Source organism: Saccostrea echinata, unplaced genomic scaffold (assembly GCF_033153115.1).
Source record: "Saccostrea echinata isolate AGI-Se365-2 ecotype Australia unplaced genomic scaffold, CSIRO_AGI_Sech_v1 ptg000054l, whole genome shotgun sequence".
Classification (NCBI taxonomy): Eukaryota; Metazoa; Mollusca; class Bivalvia; order Ostreida; family Ostreidae; genus Saccostrea; species Saccostrea echinata.
The window spans coordinates 24,463,122-24,489,209 of record NW_026889803.1 but is presented as its reverse complement, the minus strand read 5'-3'; the positions used below and the strand labels follow the sequence as shown (position 1 = coordinate 24,489,209).

General features: G+C 33.4%; 1 protein-coding gene across 1 annotated transcript in view; it reads right to left on the bottom strand.

Annotated features, from left to right (window-relative positions):
* Positions 1 to 1,241: 1,241 nt before the first annotated feature.
* LOC133206147 (vacuolar protein sorting-associated protein 53 homolog) overlaps positions 1,242 to 26,088 on the bottom strand; it is a 540,720-nt gene continuing 515,873 nt past the window's right edge. The window contains exons 18-20 of the mRNA XM_061342079.1: positions 7,895 to 7,946; positions 1,932 to 2,036; positions 1,242 to 1,724 (exon numbers count right to left, since the gene is read on the bottom strand). Of these exons, the coding sequence (XP_061198063.1) occupies positions 1,542 to 1,724; positions 1,932 to 2,036; positions 7,895 to 7,946 (340 nt within the window). The 3' untranslated portion in view covers positions 1,242 to 1,541. The remainder of the gene's footprint in view (positions 1,725 to 1,931; positions 2,037 to 7,894; positions 7,947 to 26,088) is intronic.

The following is a 26,088-nucleotide window of genomic DNA, read 5'->3' as shown; positions in this document are numbered from 1 at the left end:
AAGATATTTTCCTATATGTTCCTATAGAAACTTTGATCCCCCATTGTGGCCCCACCCTTACCCCAGGGGACATGATTTGAACAAACTTGTTGCCATGGAATTTATGTTTCTTTGCTCCATAATTCCCTTTTACATGTCTGTAACACTTTACTTTCATTAGAGAGGAATTAAAATTTACTAGTTTTATTCACAACCCTTAAAAATTCATGTACTTCTTATCACATTATATTCTTTCTTTTTTTTTAAATTTATTTATTGTTTGTACAAACGATTTTTTGGGGGGGGGGGGGGACATGTGCTTGTGAAATTTATGAATTCTCTGTGCTTACATACAATGCACTTTGAAAGAATTCAATTTTATTATAATTGATATTTAAATATTGTTGTCATCATGTTAATTTATGCATACCATGAGCAAAATTTTTTCTCAGTTTGTTGCTGCTCCATTTTTAAACAAATTTCAAATTAAGCCGCCAAGTATGTTTGTAAATTCCAACAACCGGTATGTTTTAGCGGTTATCTTATAAAGTCACGACAAATCCCGAGAAGTACGAAAAATCTTGGATTTTTGAGCAGATAAAAATAGCACATTACAGTGGCTGAGTTCAGACTGTTTTTAAAGTAACAAAGCTTTTGTTTCACGATATTTTTCTTGCAGTATATTTCTTTTATTTATCTAAAAATCTGGGAAGTATTATTAAATTTTTCTACTCATTGATTTCAATTTTTGCATTCTGCCCGGGACTAGCACATACCATTCCGTGGGTGAATTCGACTTTTCGCTCGGCGAGCAGAGTTTTGACGCTGTTTATGGAGATGAAAGGAAATAAAGACAAGCTTGCCATATATGGTTGTGTAGATAAATTATCGTAGAAGACATAGGTATAAACAGTTTGCCAGTGCATGTCTTCTGAAATTGTAAAAGAGTGCGATTCTGAGGGAGGGGGGTACTCCGTGTAATTCGGAGTTGGATACCTTGTGTTATTATTATACTATGGGTTAAAAAATTTATTACAGAAACAAGTGCCTGTGTGCCATATGCTAAAATTCGCTGAAATTGGTTCAGTGGTTTCAGAGAAGAAGCTGAAAATGTTCAAATGTTAATTTGTTTCAAGTTAAAACATTTTTTTTCTATAGAAATTATGTAAATATCCAACAAAACATCAAAATTCAAAACAATGTAGTTCCTTCATCTTCAAAAGAAATGAGCTGATTTATTAATATTTTCCAAAAACAGTTCATTCAGTAAATCCTTTTATTTGGTTTTTCAGATACAAGTCCAATATACACACCTTGAACATATATAAAAAATGAACATTTAAAAAAATATGTATTGGAGAATAATCATTTGTATATATTCAATTCTGCTTCATTAGGTAAATTTCAGGATAAAATGACTGATAAACCTTGTGATTCACAGATCGTGCTCTTTTGAAAACATAATTTCTTTTTTGACAAAGTTTAAGGATATATCTTGATTAAAATCACACATATTTACTTTTTATACTGTTTAACAAAATATATGTCAAATACGGATAGCATCATAATCTCTTTTTGATAAGCCTCTCCAGTTTTCTGATCCGACTGGACTCCTGCTCTGAAGTTTGAGTTTGTAAGGAAATCCCCTGATTCAAGTCGCCATGTGTCCCTCCTGTTGCTGCTGCCAAAGGCATTTTTGCACGATAAATTTCTAAAAGGCTACTTTGTTCACTCCTACGCAAACCCTATGAAATAAAAAAAAATATCTGATATTGACTTCCATCATTACAAATTCACAAGCGTGATTATCATAAATTTGTGAAAATTTAAAATTATTTCAATTTTTAATCTGTCTGAATATAAATTTTATAATCAGTTTAATACTTTTCAATATTTACAGTTATTTTTTAAAGAGTACCATCTAAAAAGTAAAAAGAGAGACATTTGCAAACCTTCATTTCGAGTACTTTCTGAAATTCGTTCAGATCGGAATCACTTAGCATTCTGTAGTAACTCTCTACAAATCTGTGCTGATCAGTGTGTGGTGACATCACAACCTTTTATATGATATGAATGTAAATAAATTATAAGGGTAAACAAGAAGCCCATGGGTCTTACATGTACCAGTCACCTGTCATAATGCTATTTATCCCATGTTTACCCCTTTATCCCGTGGATATGACTCATTGGATAATTTTTTCATAATCCACAGTTGTGACGTCACAATGGTTTTTGCGTTAGCGCGATGAAGTAAAATAAAGTGGAGTCCTATATAAAACAGTGTAAAACATTGGTTGTGAAGTATTAAACATGGGATAAAAAGAATCTCCCATGATTTGTAGTTGGATATGACTTTTATCAAACTCGTTGTGTGTTTTTATCCCCTCGCCAAGGCTCGGGGATAAAAAACACACAACTCGTTGGATAAAAATCATATCCAACTACAAATCATGGGAGATCCTATATTTATTTCATATTTCATAACTTGAATGTCCTTATGCATCTCTCCTTAGTCCAAATGCTTCAAACAAATTTGTATATACAATAAATAAAAAAAAAGTTAAAAATATTTGACAATTTGAAGGCTTGTTTTGGGGTATATGTTTTAAAAATCATTCTTCTTAATGGACTTTTGCGAGAAGCGCTGACTTTTACAATCTATGACTTACTTTTACACAGGGACAATATACGGCAGCTCTTTTGCGATATAAATGTTTAGCTTAACAGTTAATTCAAAGATAATAATCGGGCATTTCAACGCATATATTACGGTGTCTAGGAAGGGGAACGTGAAACACCCTATACTAAACCCCTCCCTTCCTACCTTGACCAACTCCTGCCAAGTTTTCCTTCCGGAATGTTTTTTTCTTCCTTATTTGCAATTGATTCCTTCATAAAATGAGATTGAAAGGAAATACTGCCCCGTACAAATAAGGTATTTTAAAATATGTTATTCTACCTCACATCATCTCTTAGGGTGATTTCATACCAGTAAATCATGTAAGTGCCCCTAACATCATACCTATGACCACAAGCAAGGTTTTCTAATCTAATATCAATTCCGTACCTCCGTACATAACACATGTTTAAATGTTAAAGTAAGCCGTCGAGTGTAAAAGTCAGTTCTTCTCGCAAAAGTCCAGTGTTATACATACAATAAAAAAATAAATCAAAATCTTGCCTGATTCAATACAGCATAATGATGAAAGCATATGATTCAAATGTTTGTATCCCTTTATTCTTAACACAAAGAATTTAAACGATTTTTTTTACTATCTATATTTTGGGTAAGAATTTGGAATGGGGGAGGGGATTTTTCCTTGCCTTATATATTGTCCAATCTGTAGAAGAAGAATGCTTTCATTGAAATTTTTGAATATGAAAGGTAAAACGTCTCTGAGAAGAGGATTTTTTTCAAAGAGTTTCTTACAAGAGGCCCAAGGGCCTTGAATCGCTCTTTTGAAAAAGTTGTACAACCCATCACTTTATTTGAAGCCTCTTAGTATTCTATAATTTTAGACAAAGCCTTGAAATTCCAAAAGTAAGTCATCATGATCTACATTTTGGTAAACACACTCTGAGAACCAAATATGCATCAACTGACAAAATTTGATGATTCTAAGCCTCTTATTATCTTCTATAAGATATAGCCATGAAATTCCAAAAGTAGGTCACAGTGATCTACTTCGGTAAACATACTATGAGACCCCAAAATGCATCAACTGAAATAGTTTGATGATTCTAAACATCATTACTTGAAAATGTTTAGATATTGTCTTGAACTTCCATAAATAGGTCATCATGACCTTACTTTTGAGTTGACACATTCTAAGGATTAAAGATGCATCAACTGACAAAGTTTATTGATTCTAAGTCAATTAATATCTGACATATTAAATGAAGACCATGAAATTCAAGAAGTAGGTCATGGTGAAATGAGTGACACATTGAGAACCCAAGATGCATCAAAAGACAAAGTTTGATGATTCTAAGCCTAATTGGTATTCTAAGCCTAATTAGTATCTGAAATATATAAATATAGCCATAAAATTCCAGAAGTATGTCAGGGTTACCTACATTTTAGTTGACATACTATTCGGATTCAAGATGCGTAAACCGATAAAGTTTGATGATTCTAAGCCAGTTAGTATCTGAAAATATGTAAACATAGCCATAAAGTTCGAAAAGTAGGTCATCATGACATACTTGTCAGTTAACACACTCCGAGGACCTAAGATACATCAACTGATAAAGTTTGTTGATTCCAAGTCAATTGGTATCTGAAATATTTAAATATAGCCAAAATATGCGAAAAGTAGGTCACGATGACCTACTTTTCAGTTGATACACCCCAAGGATCCGAGATAAATCAACTGACAAAGTTTGCTGATTCTTAGCCAATCTGTATCTGAAAACGTAGCAAAAAAAATTCCAAAAGTAAATCACGGTGACCAACATTTTGGTTCACATACTTTGAGGCCATAGGCTTCAATAGATCATAGACTTCAAAGTGTCCAAAATATGCCTCTAAAACAACGTGAAAATGAATGCCAGCAAAATTTAAAAGTAGGTTACTGTGACCTATTTTTTGATAAATGAGTTTTAAGGCCCCAAGATGCATCGACTTACAAGGTTTGGTGATCCTAAACATCTCTGTATCTAAGTGTTTTGAAAATGATTAGCCATAAAATTCACAAAGTGACTTACAAGGTTTGGTGATCCTAAACATCTCTGTGTCTAAAATAACGACCTTAAGTGTTTTGAAAATGATTAGCCATAAAATTCACAAAGTAAGTCATGGTGACATTATTTTTGGTTGACACATTTCAAGGCTCCATCATGCATAAACTGACAAGTTTTAATCATAGGCTACAAAGTGTCCAAGATATGCATCAAAATCAAATTGCAAATGAAATCATGCAAAATTCAAAAGGTAGGTCTTCATGACTTACTTTTGAGTCAACATGATATGAAGTCCTAAGATTCATCAACTGATAAGATTTGATGATCCTAGTTCTTATAGTAAGCTAAATTTTAAGTTTTAACAAAATATAATTTTTAGTCAACTTTGAAGTGACCTTGAAACAACACCCTTTACCCAACGACTATGCCTTGAACAATTTTTAATCTACAACATATCCTCATTCTTATATGTAAGTTTGGTGATGATCTGCCCAGTGGTTCTTGAGAAGAAGAATTTTTAAATAAGCACCATTTTTGTTTTCATTTCTCTAATAGTCTCCCTTTGTTTAAGGATCACATTCCTAGTATTAGTATTAATGATAATTTTTGTGCCAAGGATACTCTGTGACAAATTTGAGAGAAATTGGCTGAGGGGTTCTTTACATATGGCCCATATTTAAAAAAGTTGACGCACACCGCACAAATGGCCATAGCATTAGCTGTTTGAGTCTTTGGCTCTGAAGAGCTTAAAATATGAACTTAAAGTTTGATGCAGCTTAAAATTTGAACATAAATTTAGGCCAATCCAGCCCAAAGCTTTATACAAATTTAAATTTACACTGATGGATATGCTTATATCCTTGAACTTAAGTTTGATGCAGTTTTGAGAAGATGTTATCTTTGCACTACCTGGGGATGCTTCCCTATAAATATGACCAACTAAAAAAACTGACCAGTCAGCAAGGGCCTCACTGTTTCAAATTCTTCACACACACACACACCCTCACACACACACCCTCACCTACACACACACACACACATATATATATATATATATATATATATATATATATATATATATGAAAATGTACATACTTCCTAAGTGACAAATAGATTATCCAACTTCCTTTAGAAATTAACTATACTCTTGTATTTATCACGGAAGAAAAAAAAACCTTATCATAAAATAATGCAAATAAATGTATATTCAAACCAAAATGAATAATGCATTTCATAAAATGCCAGCTTGTGGTGAATATAAACATCACCCAAGCTTAACTTCAGAACAAGCATCACTTGCAAACAGAGGTGTTAAATAATCCTAATGTGACGGATAAAGATACTAGATCTTTGAAAGCAGTCAATTATTCCCAGAGGTGTATCTTCTTTTAATTGCACTCAGTAGGTAGAGCGCTCGCTCCGTGATCGGAAGGTCGTGAGCTCGCATCTCGGCTGCGACTGACCTAAGTCGATAAAAATTAGATAGCAACTGTTCCTTCGCCAAGCGCTCGGCACTAAGTGAAAGTTGCGGGTCCTTCGGATAAGACCTTAAAAACTGAGGCCTCGTGTCACGGCAGGCGTTGGCACGATAAAGAACCCTCACTGCTCAATGACCCTGAGTGCCGAGTAAAGGTCTAAATTTGAAGCCCTTCACCGGAATATGATTGAAAAATTCTCGAATGGGACGTAAAACATACAATCTTTTAATTGTATGTTTACAACCTCATATAATAAGTTTACAATAAGAACATTTTTAGAAATGATAGAATGATGCTATTATTGCCATAGTACCTGATCAAAATTATATTTTAAAACGTGTATATTAACCAGACACAAGAGACCCATGAGCCATATCGCTCACCTGAGCACTTAAGAAAGGAAAAAGCAGAAATCAATTTATAACTGAAAAGTTTAACTTGATATAAGTAGTTACAGGGGATGTTTTGAATCTACACTACTTTCTTTGACTTATCATAGCTTAAGTAGATTTTTCAAGAATTTTTCTTATATGATTGATTTTCTACTCTGGCCCCACCCTACCCCCGGGGGTCAAGATTTGAACAAACTTGAATCTGCACTACCTGAGGATGCTTCCATATAAATCTAACCAATCATGGCCTTGGTATTCTTAAGAAGAAAGATTTTTAAAGTTTTTTCCCATATATAAAATTATGTATGTAAAACTTTGATCGTCCATTGTGGCCCCGCCCTACCCCCGGGGGTCATGATTTGAACAAACTTGATTCTATACTACCTGAGGATGATTCCATATTAATATGACCAATCATGGCTTCGCTGTTCTTGAGAAGAGCATTTTTAAAGAATTTTCTTATATATATGTAAAATTTTGATCGTCCATTGTGGCCACGCCCTACCCACGGGGGTCATGATTTGAATAAACTTGATTCTATACTACCTGATGATGATTCTATTTAAATAAAACCAATCATTACTTTGGTGTTCTTGAGTAGAAAATTTTTAAAGATTTTTCCTTTATATTTTTATGTAAAACTTTGATCGCCCATTGTGGCCCCGCCCTACCCACGGGGGGTCATGATTTGAACAAATTTGATTCTATAGTACTTGAGGATAATTCAATATAAATATGACCAATCATGGCTTCGGTGTTCTTCAGAAGATTTCTGAACATTTTTCCTTTATATTTCTTGGGACGTGGAGACCGGTCCTTCGGATGAGACCGTACAGCAGTAGGTGCTGGCACGAAAAAGAACCCTCACTGCTCAATGGCCGTAAGTGCCGAGTACAGGACAAAATTTGCAGCTCTCCACCGGCAAGTGGTGGCGTCTCCATATGAGTGAAAAATTTTCGAGAGGGATGTTAAACAACATACAAACAAACAAAACAAAAATATGATTCCACTAATTTGCTATTATTGCAGTGTCTGCATAGCAGACATAGCATGTGCACTTAGGAATCACTTTTACCTGAAATTTGTCTGTCCATCTGTCATAAGCTATATCTTAAAAATTGTATAAATTCACTCATGTATTGCTTGGTACTGTGGCTTTTCTAAAATACCAGCACTATCAACTTCATGACCTTTAACTTGACCTTTGACCTACTCTTTGAATAATTTACACATTTTTGAAATATGAGAGGTGACTCTATTCATTTAATATGTGCACTGTTTTGCAAATAATATTATGAAATATACTAGCACTAATTCTTAGTAAATAAACAATGAACAGCTAAATTTAAACAATTAACTTACCTTTAGTATATGTTCCGCTCTTGTCATGCCTTTGATAACCATTTTTGTAAAACTGTTTAAAAAAAAAAAGAAAAAAAAAAGAAAAACAATTAATATACATCCTAAATTTAACACAGAAAATGACAAGGTATAGTGAAGGCCATATGCTGCTGTGACGGTACATAGTCGTCGGCGACAATATGTACCTACCCTCACTGCACATACTGTCATCTATCAGTACATATTGTTACTGGCTGAAAAGTTACACATGAACATGTTGTTGCAGGCGACATTACGTGCCTACCCTCACTGTACATATTGTCACCTCACAGTTAAGAGTTGCTTAAGGATATCTTTTATAGTTTTATGAACCTAATTGGTGTCTCAATCACGAAGACAGATCTCAGGTTATTTAATGCAGCACAATTATGACGGTACATATTGTCGTCCAATACATATTGTCGCTGGCTACATTGTGTACCTTCCATAACTGCACATACGAGGGGTTATCAAAAAGTTCATGGACTGATGCGATAAAATTAATACTATGTAGTTTGTGTTTACAAAATTTGTAAGGAACATTAAACAGCAAAAGTTTAAAAAGTGTAGAAAATTTTAGCTTGATACGTTGACAATTTGCCAAATTATTATAAAATAAAAAAGACATTATATGATCACCCGGCGCTGTCGTCGTTTAGTTTCATGACGTCCGACAACGTCATTATTTCTCAATGCCTGCTCCCTCTGTCTCAATACACTTATCTTGACGAGATTCCCTGGAGTTAAGCAAAAACTAAAACCTAACTTGTTTATATGACATAACAATGTCATGAACAGCTGATTTCAATGCATATAAAATTGTAAATGAATCTTTACTTAAGGAAAGATCCTCGCTTGATTATGCTAGCATATTTTGCTTGTTGGAGTTCAATATAAACCACACATGATCAACGTCACTTTTTGACGAGATTGACTTTTCACACCTTGACTACAAATCGACATTTACTGCTCATCTCTCATCTCTTTGAATCTCTTTTGGCATTTAATAACAAGTACTCTGGATGCATTTTATTTCTCTGTAGCCAGTTTAAACTTTCCCTAAGTCTATACCAGTTTTTTCAGTAGCAAAACTTTATAGAATGATGGAAAAAGAAACCCTCCCCCTTTTTGACGTCATTTTCAAGTCCTAAATTGTATGGACACTCCTTATAAAATATAGGATAAAATTTCATAGAACGTACAGAATGGGGTAAAAATTGCACATTTTGCGGAACAATTGTGTCCCATCACATGCCTGAATTAACGGGATTTTTGGATGTCAAGTGTTCATATCAAAAGAGTTTTTTCTTAGTTACACTCAGGTTGAAAAAGCGTCATGTTCGCGATTGCGCCGCCTGGACATGTCATTGCTTATAAAAACATTACTAATTTATTAAAAAATAAAACTTATGAATTGTGGTTTATTCTATAGATAGAAAAGATGATGCTAACTGAATATTTTAAAATTCATTAATGTACCTAAAGTGGTTTTAATTTTATGGCGCTAGTCCACGAACTTTTTGATAACCCCTCGTATTGTCGTTCTTCGGTATAAATTGACGCAGGCTGTATTGTCGCCGGCGACAAGATTTGCATACCCTTATTGCACATATTGAGATCATGATGATGATAATGATGAGGAAAGTTAAGGAGGGTAGGTTGCATAAATTGTACAAATATACACAGATATCTGTTATTTAAAAATTTATCCAAAGTGAAAGTTTAGAGAGCGTTTTAATTATAATGACAATGCAGAATGAACTTGTGTGACATCTACTCTGCAAAAATATCAATGTCTGATTTTACGGCATGCATGTTTAATAGTTTTTTCTTGTCTATTGAAATTGAAAAAAAAAGATATGTACATGTAGTTTCCTGATCAAGATATAAAACAGAATGTTTCCCAATCTCTCAATCTTTTGCAGAGTTGTCTTTCGTTCCTCTCTCAGAGCTGGTTGTAGAAAGTAAATGTTTCCAGCTTTTGAGGTTTTTTAAGTCTTTTCTTGTGTATATGAATAGAGGTACTAATGATGGGAAAAAAGAATATTCTGATTTATAAGTTAGGTAAGTTAAATATCTTTGCATATCAAAGTCGTGTACACGGCTTATGTTCTTTATTCTTATTGACAGATCTACCAGGATGCGCGAACACAATTTTCTGACCAAAAAGTTCCTCCCTACATTATTGCGAGTATTGTTGTCTGTCTCTCTGTCTCCCACCGTGCGTGTTTGTGTATGTTTGTCAATTTCTCTCTCTTCATGACCCTAGTAAATATTCGTAAAACAATATATCGATGACAATATGCGCCGATGCTTGACTGTACATTTTGTCGTCCATTATACAGGAGGAAAATAAGGCTCATCTCGGCACATACTGTCACTTGCGACAATATGTACCAATGGACTACAATATGTGCAGTGATAGTAGGTACATATTGTCACTGCCGACAATATGTACAGAACGACAAATTAAAAAATTGTCGTATGTACCACTGTCCTTCAATCAGGACAAGGTACCACATGTTACCCTTGGGGATTGAATTTAATATCTGAATAAACCAGATGATACTTGTATAACCTTGGCTGGGACTGATACGTTTTATAAACCACAAAACAGTTTATAAACAAGGACCCAAAGACCTTCAAGGCTGCCTGAGTCTTATTACTTTCTTAAAGGATAACAAATTTGGCAATTTGGGACATGATCTCTGGACTAAGTGACCTTTTTTTTTTTTTACAGTTTCAGAAAGACGCAATCGTTTTCATATGTATGCAGCTTGTCTTCTTGAAGCTCAAGGGTAAGACCATCATTAAAAATATATTTGCTTCTCCTAACATAACCCTGACTTTTTAAGTTGGGTAGGTAGGTATTTTTTTTGGATGCCTTGTAAATACATTCTGAAACAAATTTAATACCTTTAAAAATAACAAGTAAAAAAGAAAACAATATTTGAAACAAAATAAAATTCAAATGGAATGTAAAAACAAACCTGCTTAACATTCTTTGCTTAGAAGAAGTATCTTACACCAGTGTCCATTTATTGTAATTGATTATAAAAAGACAAAATTCTAGAGCACCCAAAGATATGATAACCAATAAAGCTTATATTACATGTACAGAGATAAACAAAAGCACGTGAGCTTCCTTCAACGGAGAGAATCATCTCTATAGCAAGAAAGAAGAGCAGTGGTGGCTTTGTTGGACATTGTACTCAAGGGACAGACAGTCAACAGATCGTTTCTACCGTAGCTATGCTGGGAATGGCAAAGATGTGACAAATGCTGAGAACAGATTCTAGGTCTTGTAAATACGAACACAAGTTAAAAACGAATCCATGTCAATATTTTTGTAACAATTGTGTTTCGAATAAAGTAAATTACATTATAGAAACAGTCAATCAGTCTCTTAAGCTCTAAAATAAAGAATGGTGCTGGTATGTCTCTGTCTTGTTTCTATATTTGCATTTTAGCCAAAATAACAAGATGTCATAGGAAATGAGGATACATATATAAATATAATACATAAACTTTATGAAATAAATGGGTTTTGGAAAAATCTTATGGTGAAAAATTATGTAAGTCCTTTTTATCAACATTTTACATGGGAAATGCATTGAAAATTGTAAAAAACATTGATTTGACAAAATCTGAAAAGGAAGGGTGGATGGAGGGTTAAATGTATGAAAATATGTCATGTTTAGTACCATTACACCTACCGTATATACTCGCCTACAAGTCGGTTGTATTTTTTGAGATTTTTTTGGAGGGATTTGCCGTTGACCCGCTTAGGCCATTCAAAGTTTTTTTTCTATGTTTAGCGCCCGCGTGCGGCTTGGTTTTTGACACCCCGTATCAGAAAAAACAAACAAAATCAGGGGTCTTGAAATTGATTATTCTGGTCGAAATCTTTGAATTCTGTCAATTTTTTCTACATATTCCTCTACAATATGTCGTATTAGGTATATTTTAAGCAATTTATACATTAATTTTGCAAAAGAATAAATCTTTCTACAAGAAAAAAATTCTTAATAAAATTATATCCTTTGAGAATGTAATTTATATGACTTTAAAGTCTGTGTTTTTATTTTTTGGCTTCTGTGTTTTTTGCGAATAGGTAGGTAGGTTTTTGAAAGATGGGTGGATGCTAAACAGAGAAAAAACTTGGAATGACCTTATAAGTAGGAACAACTCTTTGCCAGAATCAGATGACAATTTTAAATCAATGCTGTAAAGTTTTAACCTGTTTCGATTAATATTTTTTAGAAATGACGCTGATATTCAATTTTTAAATTACTAAGAAAAATACATAAAGCACACTTAAGATAAAAATAAAGTTATTGAAATATGTAAATACTTATGCTTTATGTATAATCTTAGAATACATAAATGATATAATATATCCAGACTTTGTTCAACGATAATCATGGGAAATATTTATAAAATACTACATTTCGCCGATCAGAAAAATACTCATCTTTTTATGATTCGCAAATAAGTCGGACATAGAGGTTTGGACCAAAATTTAACTCCCCAAAAACCGACTTATAGGCGAGTATACGCCTCTCTCTCTCTCTCTCTTTATATATATACGCTGCTGATCAGCAATGAGTAGTTTCTGAGAAAACTGCGATGAAAATTTGTTACGGACAGACACACAGGCACGCGGACAGACAAACAAGGATAAAACAGTATATCCCCCTCTCCGAAGAGGGGGTATAATTACATAAATGAACTGATCATTAGATCTAAACTCAAATCAAATGAAATGCAAGGAGATTTATAAATGTTTGATAATTGCCCCAGATAAGATAGGCCTTGGTAATATTAATCAAAGTACTGAAAGTACTGATAGGAGTTGATTTTAATGACGGTTTCATTAAAATTTTAAAAGATATTACGGCGCATCTCATCAAAATACTTATATATTTTTTACTATTATAAATGTATAAAATTTCAAAAAATTAAAAGTTTCATAATTAAAATAATTTTGATTATTTCAATAAAATTAATAATTATTAATGGACCATAAATATATACATTGAAATGTATAAGGGGTTCCACATTCCATGCTATTCACGCATGGGTATGTGTAGTTATCATAAACAAAACAGCATGGTAAAAGAGTGTAGCTCAATACGCCTGCTTCCTTGACAAAGTCAACCAAGAAGAAAAAGAAACTGACAAAATAGTTTGAAAAAGCGAATTTCTTTACCAATTTTATTTGGGAGATTAATACTAGAACTGCCCAAATGGGACAAATACCCCCGCTGGGTTTTTCAGAGAAGGTACCAAATCACTAATGTTTTCTAGATGTGAGAGGTGTTCACAAGTTGCTTAAACATTTAGAGTGAAAATTTAATTACTCATTATATTTTTTTTTTTTAATGAATGAAACTAATGTGCAGCCTAATAAAACATCAATACTAATAATTATAGTGTTTTTAATTACATTGAAAAAATAGTTTGCAGCTATCTGTCCTCTTTGTGAGACATGACACTCTGCAAATTTATTGAAAGTTGAAAAAAAATATATCATAATTAATTATACAAAGTCAAATTGATCTTAATACCTTTATATCAAACTCATTTTAAAAATAAAAGGCTGGTTTCAGTAACTATGTATTTTGACCAACATAAATTACAATTAAGAGGCTTAGACAACAGAGATCTTTATTTCTTTCTGCCCAATTCCCAGGAGATATAGATAAGACCTGCTTGATCAGAGATGCCCTAACAGCTTCCCACACTGAACTCATTAATTAATCTTTAACTGGATGCATGTCCACTCATTACTCCAAAGGGACAAATAGATTTACACTATCTGCTGTGTAATGTAAAAACTGTTTTTAATATTTTGTGATTTTTTTTTAAAGTTCTGATAAGTAGTTTTAAGCTGTAGTTCACATTTTTGTACAGATGTTCTAGATTCTATGTCTCAAACCTTAGACATGAACCCGAAATGACTAAGTCAATCAAAATGAAAAAAAAAACACCTGTAAAATGCAGAAAAATTATCAAATAATGTTGAAAATACCAGGTGCACATCTTCATATGGTAAATAATAAGTGTACAAATTTTCATACAAATCTATGCAATAGTCTCTGGGAACAGATCCGAGTTATTAGAGTGAAAATTTAATTACTCATTATATTTTTTTTAATGAATGAAATTAAGGTGCAGCCTAATAAAACATCAATACTAATAATTACAGTGTTTTTAATTACATTGAAAAAATAGTTTGCAGCTATCTGTCCTCTTTGTGAGACATGACACTCTGCAAATTGATTGTTGAAAAAAAAATATCATAATTAATTATACAAAGTCAAATTGATCTTAATACCTTTATGTCAAACTCATTTTAAAAATAAAAGGCTGGTTTCAGTAACTATGTATTTTGACCAACATAAATTACAATTAAGAGGCTTAGACAACAGAGATCTTTATTTCTTTCTGCCCAATTCCCAGGAGATATAGATAAGACCTGCTTGATCAGAGATGCCCTAACAGCTTCCCACACTGAACTCATTAATTAATCTTTAACTGGATGCATGTCCACTCATTACTCCAAAGGGACAAATAGATTTACACTATCTGCTGTGTAATGTAAAAAACTGTTTTTAATATTTTGTGATTTTTTTTTAGTTCTGATAAGTAGTTTTAAGCTGTAGTTCACATTTTGTACAGATGTTCTAGATTCTATATCTCAAACCTTAGACATGAACCCGAAATGACTAAGTCAATCAAAATGAAAAAAAAACCACCCGTAAAATGCAGAAAAATTATCAAATAATGTTGAAAATACCAGGTGCACATCTTCATATGGTAAATAATAAGTTTACAAATTTTCATACAAATCTATGCAATAGTCTCTGGGAACAGATCCGGACAAAACCACATAATAAAAATGAAAAAAAAAACACCTGTAAAATGCAAAAAAAATTATCCAATCATGATGAAAATACCAGGTGCACACCTTCATATGGCAAATAATAAGTGTACAAATTTTCAGAGAAATCCTTGCAACAGTTTCCAAGAAATAGTCCGGACAAAATCTCGTCTACAGACAGACGGACATGCTGATTTTAATATACCCCCCCCCCCCCTAAACTTCGTTTGCGGGGTATAATAATCGTTGGATGAGGAAGAAACAGGAGCTCGGTGACACTCATGCAGGGCTCGGGAAAGTTCTCTTTGACAGCCTTGTTTATACATATCATTTCTCATATCTTCATTGCTTTCAAAGAAAAAAATCAGTCTGAACTCAACGTAAAAATACAGCTATGATTGATATACATTGAATGTCCAGATTACGTACTTTTTACCTATTGCATCATAAATCAATTTTAAAGTTGTATATTTTTGCCTTAAAGCTTAAAGTAAAGTGTATTTATGAAAATTAGAAAAAAGATTTATCTGTATCACAGCATCCTACAAGGGACTATTTCTCGGCAGGATATTGAGAACGTGGAAAATTTAAAACGCATTGCTGACAAATTTCAAAATGGTTTAGTTCTTAAAGACAAACAACTTGCAGCATTGACACATATACATAAACGTAAAGGTGATATGCTTGTTAACTTTCATGTGGTCCATTTTGAACATGTGAAAAAACCTCCGTTTTTCGTACTACTGTTTAGACGTTGAGAAATTTATCAGTGGAGCGTAACGGAAACGATAACTCTGCCCTAACAAAAAAAATACTGTAGTTAACTTTAGTTTACTATTGTTAACTATTGTTAATCAAATTTCCAAAAGTTTTCACTATAGTAAATCAAAGTTCCAAAGTTTTTCACTACAGTAAATCAAAGTTTTAAAGTTTTTACTATATTAAATTAAAGTTCCAAAGATTTTACTACAGTGAATCAAAGTTCCAAAGTTTTCACAATAGTAAAACAAAGTTCCAAAGTTTTTACTAGAGTGAATCACAGTTCCAAGATTTTCACTATAGTAAATCAAAGTTTCAAAGTTTTTACTATAGTAAATCAAAGTTTCAAAGTTTTTACTATAATAAATCAAAGTTTCAAAGTTTTCACTATACTATATTAAAGTTTCAAAGTTTTCACAATAGTTTATTAACTTATTAAAGTATCTTAATATTTTTTTGCTTATTTTGCCGTTTTAAGGGGGTGAAGGTGGGGTTAGGTTGGGGCTGGGGGGTGTTGTACATGTTAATTTAAATTTACAAATTAGTTTATTCAAATGCAATATTTACATTTATAAATAAAAAAATACATGTTTACTGAAGTTGATGGAGCAGGTATTTTGGTTCTTAATCAAAGTTCCAAAGTTTTTTTCTTTGATACTATAGTTAACAATAGTTTACAACAGTATTTTTTGTTAGGGTGGGTAGAGATTGCCAAGATGCATAAACTGATAAGGTTGATGATTCTAAGCCAATTAGTAACTGAAATATTCAAATATAGCCATCAAATTTCAAAAGTAGACCTACTCTTCAGTTGACATATCCAAGGACCCAAGATGCATCAACTGACAAAGTTTGATAATCATAGGCCGAAAAGTGTCTAAAATATGCCTCTAAAACAATTTGAAAATGAATGCCGTAAAAATTCAAAAAGTAGGTCACTGTGAACTACTTTTTGATAAATTTGTTAAAAGGCTTCAAGATGCATTCACTTACAAGGTTTGATGATTCTAAACCTCTCAGTATCTGAAATAATGACCTTAAAACTTTTTTTAAAAAGTAGGTCATGCTTTTGGTTTAGTTTTTGATGATCATAGACTTCAAAATGACCAAGATATGCATAAAAATTTAATTGAAAATGAATGCACACAAAATTCAAAAAGTAGATCACTGTGACCTACTTTTGAGTCAACATAATAAGACGTCCTAAGATGCATCAACTGACAAGATTTTATGATCCCAGTCCTTATAGTAAGCAAAGTATCACAGTTTTAACAAAACATAATTTTTGTCAACTTTGAAGTGACCTTAAGACCTCCCCCTTTGTCTCAGGGTAATGCCTTGAACAAATTTTAACTTATGACATATTCTCAGCATTGTATGTAAGTTTGGTAATAATCTGCCCAGTGGTTCTTGAGAAGATTTTTAGCAAACAATACTTTTGTTTTTACTTTCCTAATTTTCTCCCCTATTTAAAGGGTCACATCCCTAGTTTTAGTAAAAATGAGAGCCCTTCGGTTATTCTGTGACAAATTTGACAAGCGATTCTTGAGATATGGTCCATATTCTAAAAAAGTTTACGCACACTACACAAATGACCATAGCATTAGAACAGGGACCAGTAACATACTTTTTTTTAAAAAATATAAATGTGGTTCCGACATTTGATCTTCTATTGAGGCCTTGTCCAACATCCAGGGACATGATTGGAACACATTTGAAACTACTCAATCTGAGAATGCTTCTGAATTCATAAGATTGACTTTGATATTCTTGAGAAGAAAATTTTTATTGATATATCCCTTATATTCTTTTTCTTTTCAATATATTCCTATGTAAAACTTTGATCTCCCATTGTGGTCCCATCCTATCCCCAGGAGTTATGATTTGAACAAACCTAAATCTACACCACCTACGGTTGCTTCCATATCAATGTGACTACACCGACTTTGCTGTCCTTGAAGAAGAGTTTTCAAGATTTTATCCACCAATCATCTTCCAAACGATGATTATGCTACTGCTAGCTGCAATAATGTAGCCCTCTCCGATCTTTTTTAAATCTGATATTTTCAGGAGAGGGCTACAATTCCATTGCATCTCCGTAATGGTGCAAATACCGGTATATTTTTTAGATACGGGCGTCTGCAGGCAAAATAAATTGTTTTTGCATTCACCTTACTTCCAATAAGACGGACTTTTTATTCACTATCAACAACATAGCCCTTTATACGCAAAAACCAAGTAAAATAAATCTGCGTGTTTACCAGCCGTTCTCTTTAGCAGCCATGACAGTTCTCGCGTGACGTACTAAGACTTGTGGTTGAAATTTAGAATCACTTGATAAAGTAATTGTCGGTGTTGATAAATGTTTGTGTTGTTTGCTACCACTAAACGTTGATAAATAAAAGCATTCCATGTGATATTTTTTTCATAAACAGTGATATTTATGCTTAAAATAAGGGATATCCTAAATAAATCCGCTTCCCTAGATCCAGAATTCTCATTGGTTGTCCGAAAATAAAATCGGTCAAGGTCAGTCAACATGGTGGATAAATTCAAGTTGTGATGTTGACGTACACGAAAAATAACTGATATACTGACTGTTTTGTATATTTTTGGATTAATTCATGTCTTCCGCAACTACATTTTTTGAGTTCAGGTAAGATATGTTAATAAAATACCCACTTACTGATAATTTGAGCCGAAATCTGTGCGGTAGTGATTCACTACCGCACTTGGCACCATTATGGAGATCCTAAAGAGTTGTAACCCCCCTCCCCCCCAAAAAAAATTGGAGAGGCTACATTATTGCATCTAGGCTACTGCGTAAAATGAAAGGGGGTTTTGGAAACAAGGGCTTTTATAAAAAAAATATTTAAAAAAAACGTCATTTTTCAACCACCCCTTTTGACCCCAAGGGAGAAAATGAAAATTCCAAAATCTTACTGCACCTCTATAGGACACTATCAATCATCCTCCAAAAGATTATTAGGCTACTGAATAAAATGTGAGAGGAGTTCTGGGAACCATGATGTTTTTGAATTAAAAAAAAACGTCATTTTTCGACCCCCATTCGACCCCCAGGGTGAAAAGGAAAATTCTAAAACCTAATTGCACATCCACAAGACATCACCAATCATCTTCCAAAAGACGTTTAGGGGTGAATTCAAAAAAAATGACCAAACACATATTTATCAACCCACACTAAAAATACAGGCAATGAAAATAGATTTCTATGTCTCAGCATATGTCTTTAGATAGTGTCTAAATACCTGCCAAATATCTCATTGATATCTCAATTAACAAAAAAGTTATGCCCAAAAATGATGCTAAAATTGTCAGGAGTGCAACACCTTTTTGTGACATTTTGAAATTTCAATATTTTTTGGAGATCTGTGAAATAAAAAATAATGCTTCATGTTGAAAATAAAGACTTTCCTGATAATATTCAAAGTATTGAGCTTTAAATGTGGACTGTCATAACTTTTGTTTAATCAAGTTGTGGTCATAGCTGATGTTTAAAAAAATGTTATACCATGTCAGGAGTGCAACAGAAAAAATGTAGTGTTGCCAAAAAAACATCAATTGTAAAATTCTGATAGAAAATTAAGACAAAAAAGAATTTTGGAAGTGTAAAAGAATAACTGATATACATTTTAAAACTTAAAAATGTTATATAAATCACAAGCAGCATTAATGAGAGTCAAGTATATGTGCATACTCAAAAATGTCAGGAGTGCAACATTTGATGTTTTGCTCCCAAGCATGAAAAAACTATTATCATTATATGATTTTCTGATTTTTATTTTGGAAAATAAAGACACAAAGAACATTTTTACCAAATAGATTTATCAATTACAGGATCTGTCTGTGCTTCAGATCCATATTTCTATGGTCAGGAGTGCAACACATTTTTTTAAAGATTCAAGTTGTGTGATGAAAAGATTTCTATTCATGCTTAGAAGTATTCATTAATTAATAATGATCTTTTTGTATAATTTAATGCTAAATTATTGACAGTTTTATTATTAAAATCCTTCCTTTTTCAATTTTATCAATTCAGATGTGTTTTTATCTTTTTTTGTGATTTTTTTAATGAATGTTAAAAATAAACACACTTAAACATTGTAATAAAATTCAAGTAATTCCTCCTCAACTTCACTGAAACAACAGAACAAGTTCTTGTGTAATTTTCACTTCACAATTCTACTTTAAAGGCCCCAATGCTTTTGGTCAGGAGTGCAACAAATATGTTAGAATTATAAATCATCCAATAAGAATAAAAATAAAGAAAAAAATGATGAGTAGAATTTTTCTGGTGGGTTACTGTGTTTGTCTTCTAAGGGAAAATATGCTTTAAAATATATTTTATCCTCTAAATATACATTTAAGCTAGTTTTTTGGCATAAAATAGGGTATAATTCCAGATAAAATGCAAATTTTAAATACTTTCATCTGTTTTAATTATGAAGTATTGGACTATAAACATTGTACAGTTTCATTACCACTTGATGTTTCCAACACTTTATGAATTTTCGTGTTCTCTGGTTTTAATTTTAAACTTTACTGCAGTCAGGAGTGCAACAAAACTGCTTCATAATTACCAATGCTTTTTAACTATCTTACTAAAACATAAGTTGAAAAAAAATGCTTGATACTATTTGATGTTCAAAACACTATGTCTATCAACAAATTACAGAAATATTACAGTCAATTTGGGGAATAGTTTTCATCATTTCACATATATTTTAAATACAATTTATGTATATTACACTTTGCAAATAATCATGTTTTAAGGTCTTCAAAATATGAAAAACCTGCTGTAATCGATGAAAAATATCAACACAACAAATTGATTTACAAAGTAAGAATGGGTTATTGTGTGTTATAATTTTTAAAACAATGTTAAATAAAATACATATCAGATGTCAGGAGTGCAACACAATAATGTAACATAGGGTCACTTCAAAATCTAGTATTTTTTGTAAGAGACTCGTATATAACAATTCTTTTTTGGCTTAGATTTAAAGAACTGACTTGAACGGACAAAAAAGTGAATTTTGGGGAATTTTATTGCTTCATATTTTTTTCATATTAAAACTTTTCAAACCAGAATTGAAAAAATAATGTAAAATAACAATCAAAAAGCCAATTTTTTGCCACATGTACAAGAGAAGATACTCATTCAAGGTCTAGATTTAATCATTTATACCCCTTTTACCATTTTGAAGCATAAAAAACTATAATTTCTTGTGACTATATATTTTAGAAAGTCTTTTAAGGTGTAATGATATTTTCTTTTTTCAAAAGAAATTTTACTAATAAAAATTCTGAAACTTTTTAATCCAATTGTCTATCCTATTGCCACTTCAGGATTTTGAACTAGAATGCATTTGCAATATGATGATATAAGTGAAAAATATGTTATAAGTAGTTGAATTTTGCCAAAAAAATTTAGTTTGGTGGTCATTTTTTTTGAATTCACCCTTAGACTACTGCATGAAATGTAAGGGGAGTTCTGGGAACCAGGACTTTTTTGTATTAAAAAAGTCATTTTTCGGCCACCATTTGAGTCCCAGAGGGAAAATGAAAATTTTGAAATCTTATTGCACATCTATAGGAAACCACCAAACATCTCCCAAAAGATGATTGGGCTACTGCATAAAATGAAAGGGGAATTCTGGGAACCAGGACTTTTTTATATATAAAAAAAACGCCATTTTTTTACCCCCATTGGACCCCCAGGGGGGAAATAAAAATTCCTCAACCTTATTGCACATTTACAGCACACCACCTATCATCTTCCAAAAGATGATTAGCATACTGCGTAAAATTTTTGTAAGGGGAGTTCTGGGAACCAGACTTTTTTGTATTAAAAAAGTCATTTTTCGAACATCATTCGAGTCCCAGAGGGTAAATGAAAATTTTGAAAGCTTATTGCACATCTATAGGAAACCTGCAAACACCTCCCAAAAGATGATTAAGCTACTCCATAAAATGAAAGGGGAATTCTGGGAACCAGAACATCTACAGGACACTACCTATCATCTTCCAAAAGAGATGATTAGAATACTGCGTAAAACGTAAGAGGAGTTCAGGCTCTGGGGCCATAAAACTTAGACAGGCTCACTTTTGATCTCAGTCCCACCTTTCCACTATATATTCCTTTTGTAAAAGTGAGACTGAGATCAAAAGTGAGCTCGTCTAAGTTTTATGGCCCCGGTGCCTGGGAGCCAAGTTTTTGGAGAAAAAAAAAATCATTTTTGGTACCTGTTTTTCTCCTAGGGCAACATTTAAAATTCCAAAACTTTATTGCACATCTACAGGTCACCATCAATCATATTCCAAAAGATTAATTGATTACTGCTTAAAATAAAAGAGGAGTGTGGGGAAGAAGAAAGTGGGACAGACGAAAGGGCGGACGGACCAGGGTTACAACAATATACCCGAACTTTCTTTAGAAATCGAGTATATTAATACGACTGATAATAATAATGAACAGAGTAAAAACTAGATGAGATCTCGTTGCAAGCAACGAGTAGTTCTTCTGTCCGAATTCTGATGATATGAAATAGGATTTTGATTGAGATAGCTTGAATAATGAAAAACGAATGATAAAGAGCAAAGGAAAATGCACCCAAATTCTTTAAAATGTATTTAGAAACACATAGCACATGTAATTTATCAATTTTAATCAACTTTCAGTTCTTTTTCCTGCATTTCCTGTATGACCAGAAGTGCTCAAAGCGACTGAAAATTTCAGATGGAGTGTGCAGGAATCATACCTGAAAATATTAATTTTTAAGACAACTTCTGGTTTGGGAGTTTGTACTTCCGGTGGAAATGGTGCAACTTGAAAAACACTTTTAGACTTGATCATTTACATTTGTTAGAAAAAAAATGAAAGATAGCATAATTTTTTGAGAACTTCCTGTGGACAGCAGAAGTGACGACGGAAAAAACTGAAACCTATTTGTCACATTAAAAGTCAAGATTTTTCATCCCTGAAGTCTCATGATTATATATTTAACCGCTTTTGAGAAAACGTCTGGACAAAAAGTCACTAAAAAACAGAAAACCAGCCGTAACTCATGACCAGTGGAAGTGACGACGGCAAAATTACAACAAGAGCCCCATGGGTCACAGCGCTCACCTGTGTGACTTTGGCCCTGCTGTGATTCACGATTTCCCCCTTGTAATACCTATTGTTGCCCAGCCCTACCCCCAGTGGGTCATGATTTGAACAATTTAGAATCTACACAACCCCAGGATGCTTCCACTTAAGTTTCAGCTTTGCTGACCCAGTGGTTCTTGAGAAGATTTTTTTCCTATATATTTCAATGTGAATCTTGGATTCCCCAGTGTGGCCCCACCCTACCCCCAAGGGTCATGATTTGAACAATTTAGAATCCACACTACTTCAGGATGCTTTCATATAAGTTTCAGTTTTTCTGGCCCAGTGGTTCTTGAGAAGAAGATTTTTCCTATATATTTCAATGTAAACCTTGGATTCCCTTTTGAGGCACCGCTCTACTTCCGGGGGTCATGATTTGAACAATTTAGAATCTACACTACCCCAGGATGTTTCACATAAGTTTAAGCTTTTCTAGCTCAGTGGTTCTTGAAAAGAAGATTTTTAGATATTTCCTACATATTTCAATGTGAAACTTGGATTCCCTATTGTGGCCCCGCCCTACCCCCGGGGGTCATGATTTGACCATTTTATAATCTTCACTACCTCAGGATGCTTCCACATACGTTTCAGCTTTTCTGGGACAGTGGTTCTTGAGAAGAAGATTTTTAAAGATATTTCCTACATATTTCAATGTAAAACTTGGATTCCCTATTGTGGCCCCACCCTACCCCCGGGGGTCATGATTTGAATGATTTAGAATCTTCATTACCCCAGGATGCTTCCACATAAGTTCCAGCTTTTCTGGCCCAGTGGTTCTTAAGTAGATTTTTTAATGATCCCACCCTATTTTTGTCTTTTCTTGATTTTCTTCCCTTGGAAGGGGGCTTGGCCCTTTATTTTATCAAGTTAAACTTCCCTTCACCCAAGGATGCTTTGTACCAATTTTGGTTAAAATTGGCCCAGTGGTTCTTGAGAAGAAGTTGAAAATGTGAAAAGTTTACAGACGGACAGACGATGGGAAGGACAATGGACAACGGGTGATCAAAAAAGCTCACTTGAGCTAAAAACTGATTCAAGATTACTTAATTTCCTATTACTCCTGAAAGTTTTATGGAAATCCATTAAGTCATTCTCGACAAATCATCTGCTCAAAATCGGTAAGAAAAATAATGACAAGAGCCCTTGGGCCACAACGCTCACCTGAGTCAATATGACCCTGCTGTTCTTCGTCAGCAGATTTCTTCTCCTATATATTCATATGTAAAGCTTATATCGCCTGTCCTAGGCATACCCTTGCCCTACCCCCAGGTGCCATGTTTTGAATAAAATTGAATCTAAACTTTCCGAGGATGCTTCTATATTCAAATAACTAATCATGGCTTTGCTGTTCTTGAAAACGGAATTTCAAAGATGTCTGCCACCCTACCCTTGGGGGGGGGGTGTCATGGGTCATGATTTCAACAAACTTGAATCTACACTACCTGAGGATGCATCCGTATCAATATGACTAATCATGGCTTTGTTGTTCTTGAGAAGAAGATTTTTAAAGATATTTCCTATACATATTCTTTTGTAAAACTTTTATCACCCATTATGGCCCACCCTACTACTGGAGGATGACTTGAACCAACCTGGATCTACAAAACTTGGGGATGCTTCCATATCAATATGACTAATCATGGCTTTCCTGTTCCTGAAAAGATTCTTAAGCAATTTTCCTATATATTCCTATGTAAAACTTTGATCCCCCATTTTGGCCCCACCCTACCCCCAGGGGTCATGATTTGAACAAACTTGAATCTACACTACCTGAGGATGATTCCATATCAATATGATTAATCGTGGCTTTGTTGTTCTTAAGAAGAAGATTTTTAAAGAATTTTTCTAAATATTCCTATGTAAAAATTTGATACCCTATTGTGGCCCCACCCTACCACTGGGGGTCATGATTTGAACAAACTTGAATCTACACTAACTGAGGATGATTCCATATCAATATGACTAATAAATTGTGGCTTTGTTGTTCTTGAGAAGATTTTTTAAAAATTTTTCTATATATTCCAAATTAAAACTTTGATCACCCATTGTGGCCCCACCCTTCCCCCGGGGGTCATGATTTGAACAAACTGTAATCTACACTACCTGAAGATGTTTCCATATTAATATGACTGATTTTGGCTTTGTTGTTCTTGAGAAGAAGATTTTTAAAGATATTTCCTATATATGTTCTTTTGTAAAACTTTGATCCCCCATTATGGCCAAACATACTACTGGAGGATGACTTGAGCAAACTTAAATCATCAACACTTTGGGATGCTTTCATACATATATATCAATATGACTAATCTTGTTTTGTTGTTCTTGAGAAGATTTTTCCTATATATTCCTATGTAAAACATTGACCCCAATTGTGCTTGTGCACCCACCCCTACCCCCTGGGGTCATGATTTGAACAAATTTGATTCTACACTACCTGAGGTTGCTTCCAAACCAATATGTCTAATTGTGGCTTTGTTGTTCTTGAGAAGAAGATTTTAAAAGATTTTTCCTATATATTCCTTCATAAAACTTTCAGCCCCATTGTGTCCGAAACTTAACCCCAGGGGTCACGTTTTGAACAAACTTGAATCTACACTATCTGGGGATATTTCCATGTCAGTATGACAGATAATGGCTTTGTTGTTCTTGAGAAGAAGATTTTAAACATTTTTTCCTATATATATTCATATGTAAATCTTTCACCACCATTGTGGCCGAAACTTACCCCCCGGGGTCATGAATTAAACAAAGATTGGGCGGACTTAACGTCCTATTTTGGATCTTTTTGCGACTACTCTACCAAGCTGTAAATGAAGTGAATCCAAAATATATTACAAGCAATAGAAAGAGTTACGTATACATGGTTATATTAGGTAGAACATTTGTACAAAAGCAATGCCCTGTTGCCATGAATCAAAATTGAAGCAACGATACATAAGTGTCGTCTTCCGGAATTTGGCATGTACCCGGAGTGGTTTTTAGGTCACGTAATCAATATTAATAGAAGGCGGGGCTATCGATCGGCATCATTGTTGACATCTCTCTCTCTCACCCTCTCTCTCTCTCTCTAGAAATTCGAATATATGTATGGCATATTACAGCGATGTCAATATGAAATTAAAAAAAAAAAATGTGTGGACACGCAAAATTAAAACATTTAATTTGCTGAATTCCGAAAACGGCAACCAAACACGCTCAAAGACGTGATTTAGAACGAGGTCAGGTTGAAGAACACAATGTAACCGTTTTCACGAGTACACTCGCAGGTGGACATCATGTGATGAATTGTAATATTTAACAGGTCAATCGAAGTCAAATCAAGGTTAACTCAGTCATAACAATGGAAATGAGAAGTTTGTT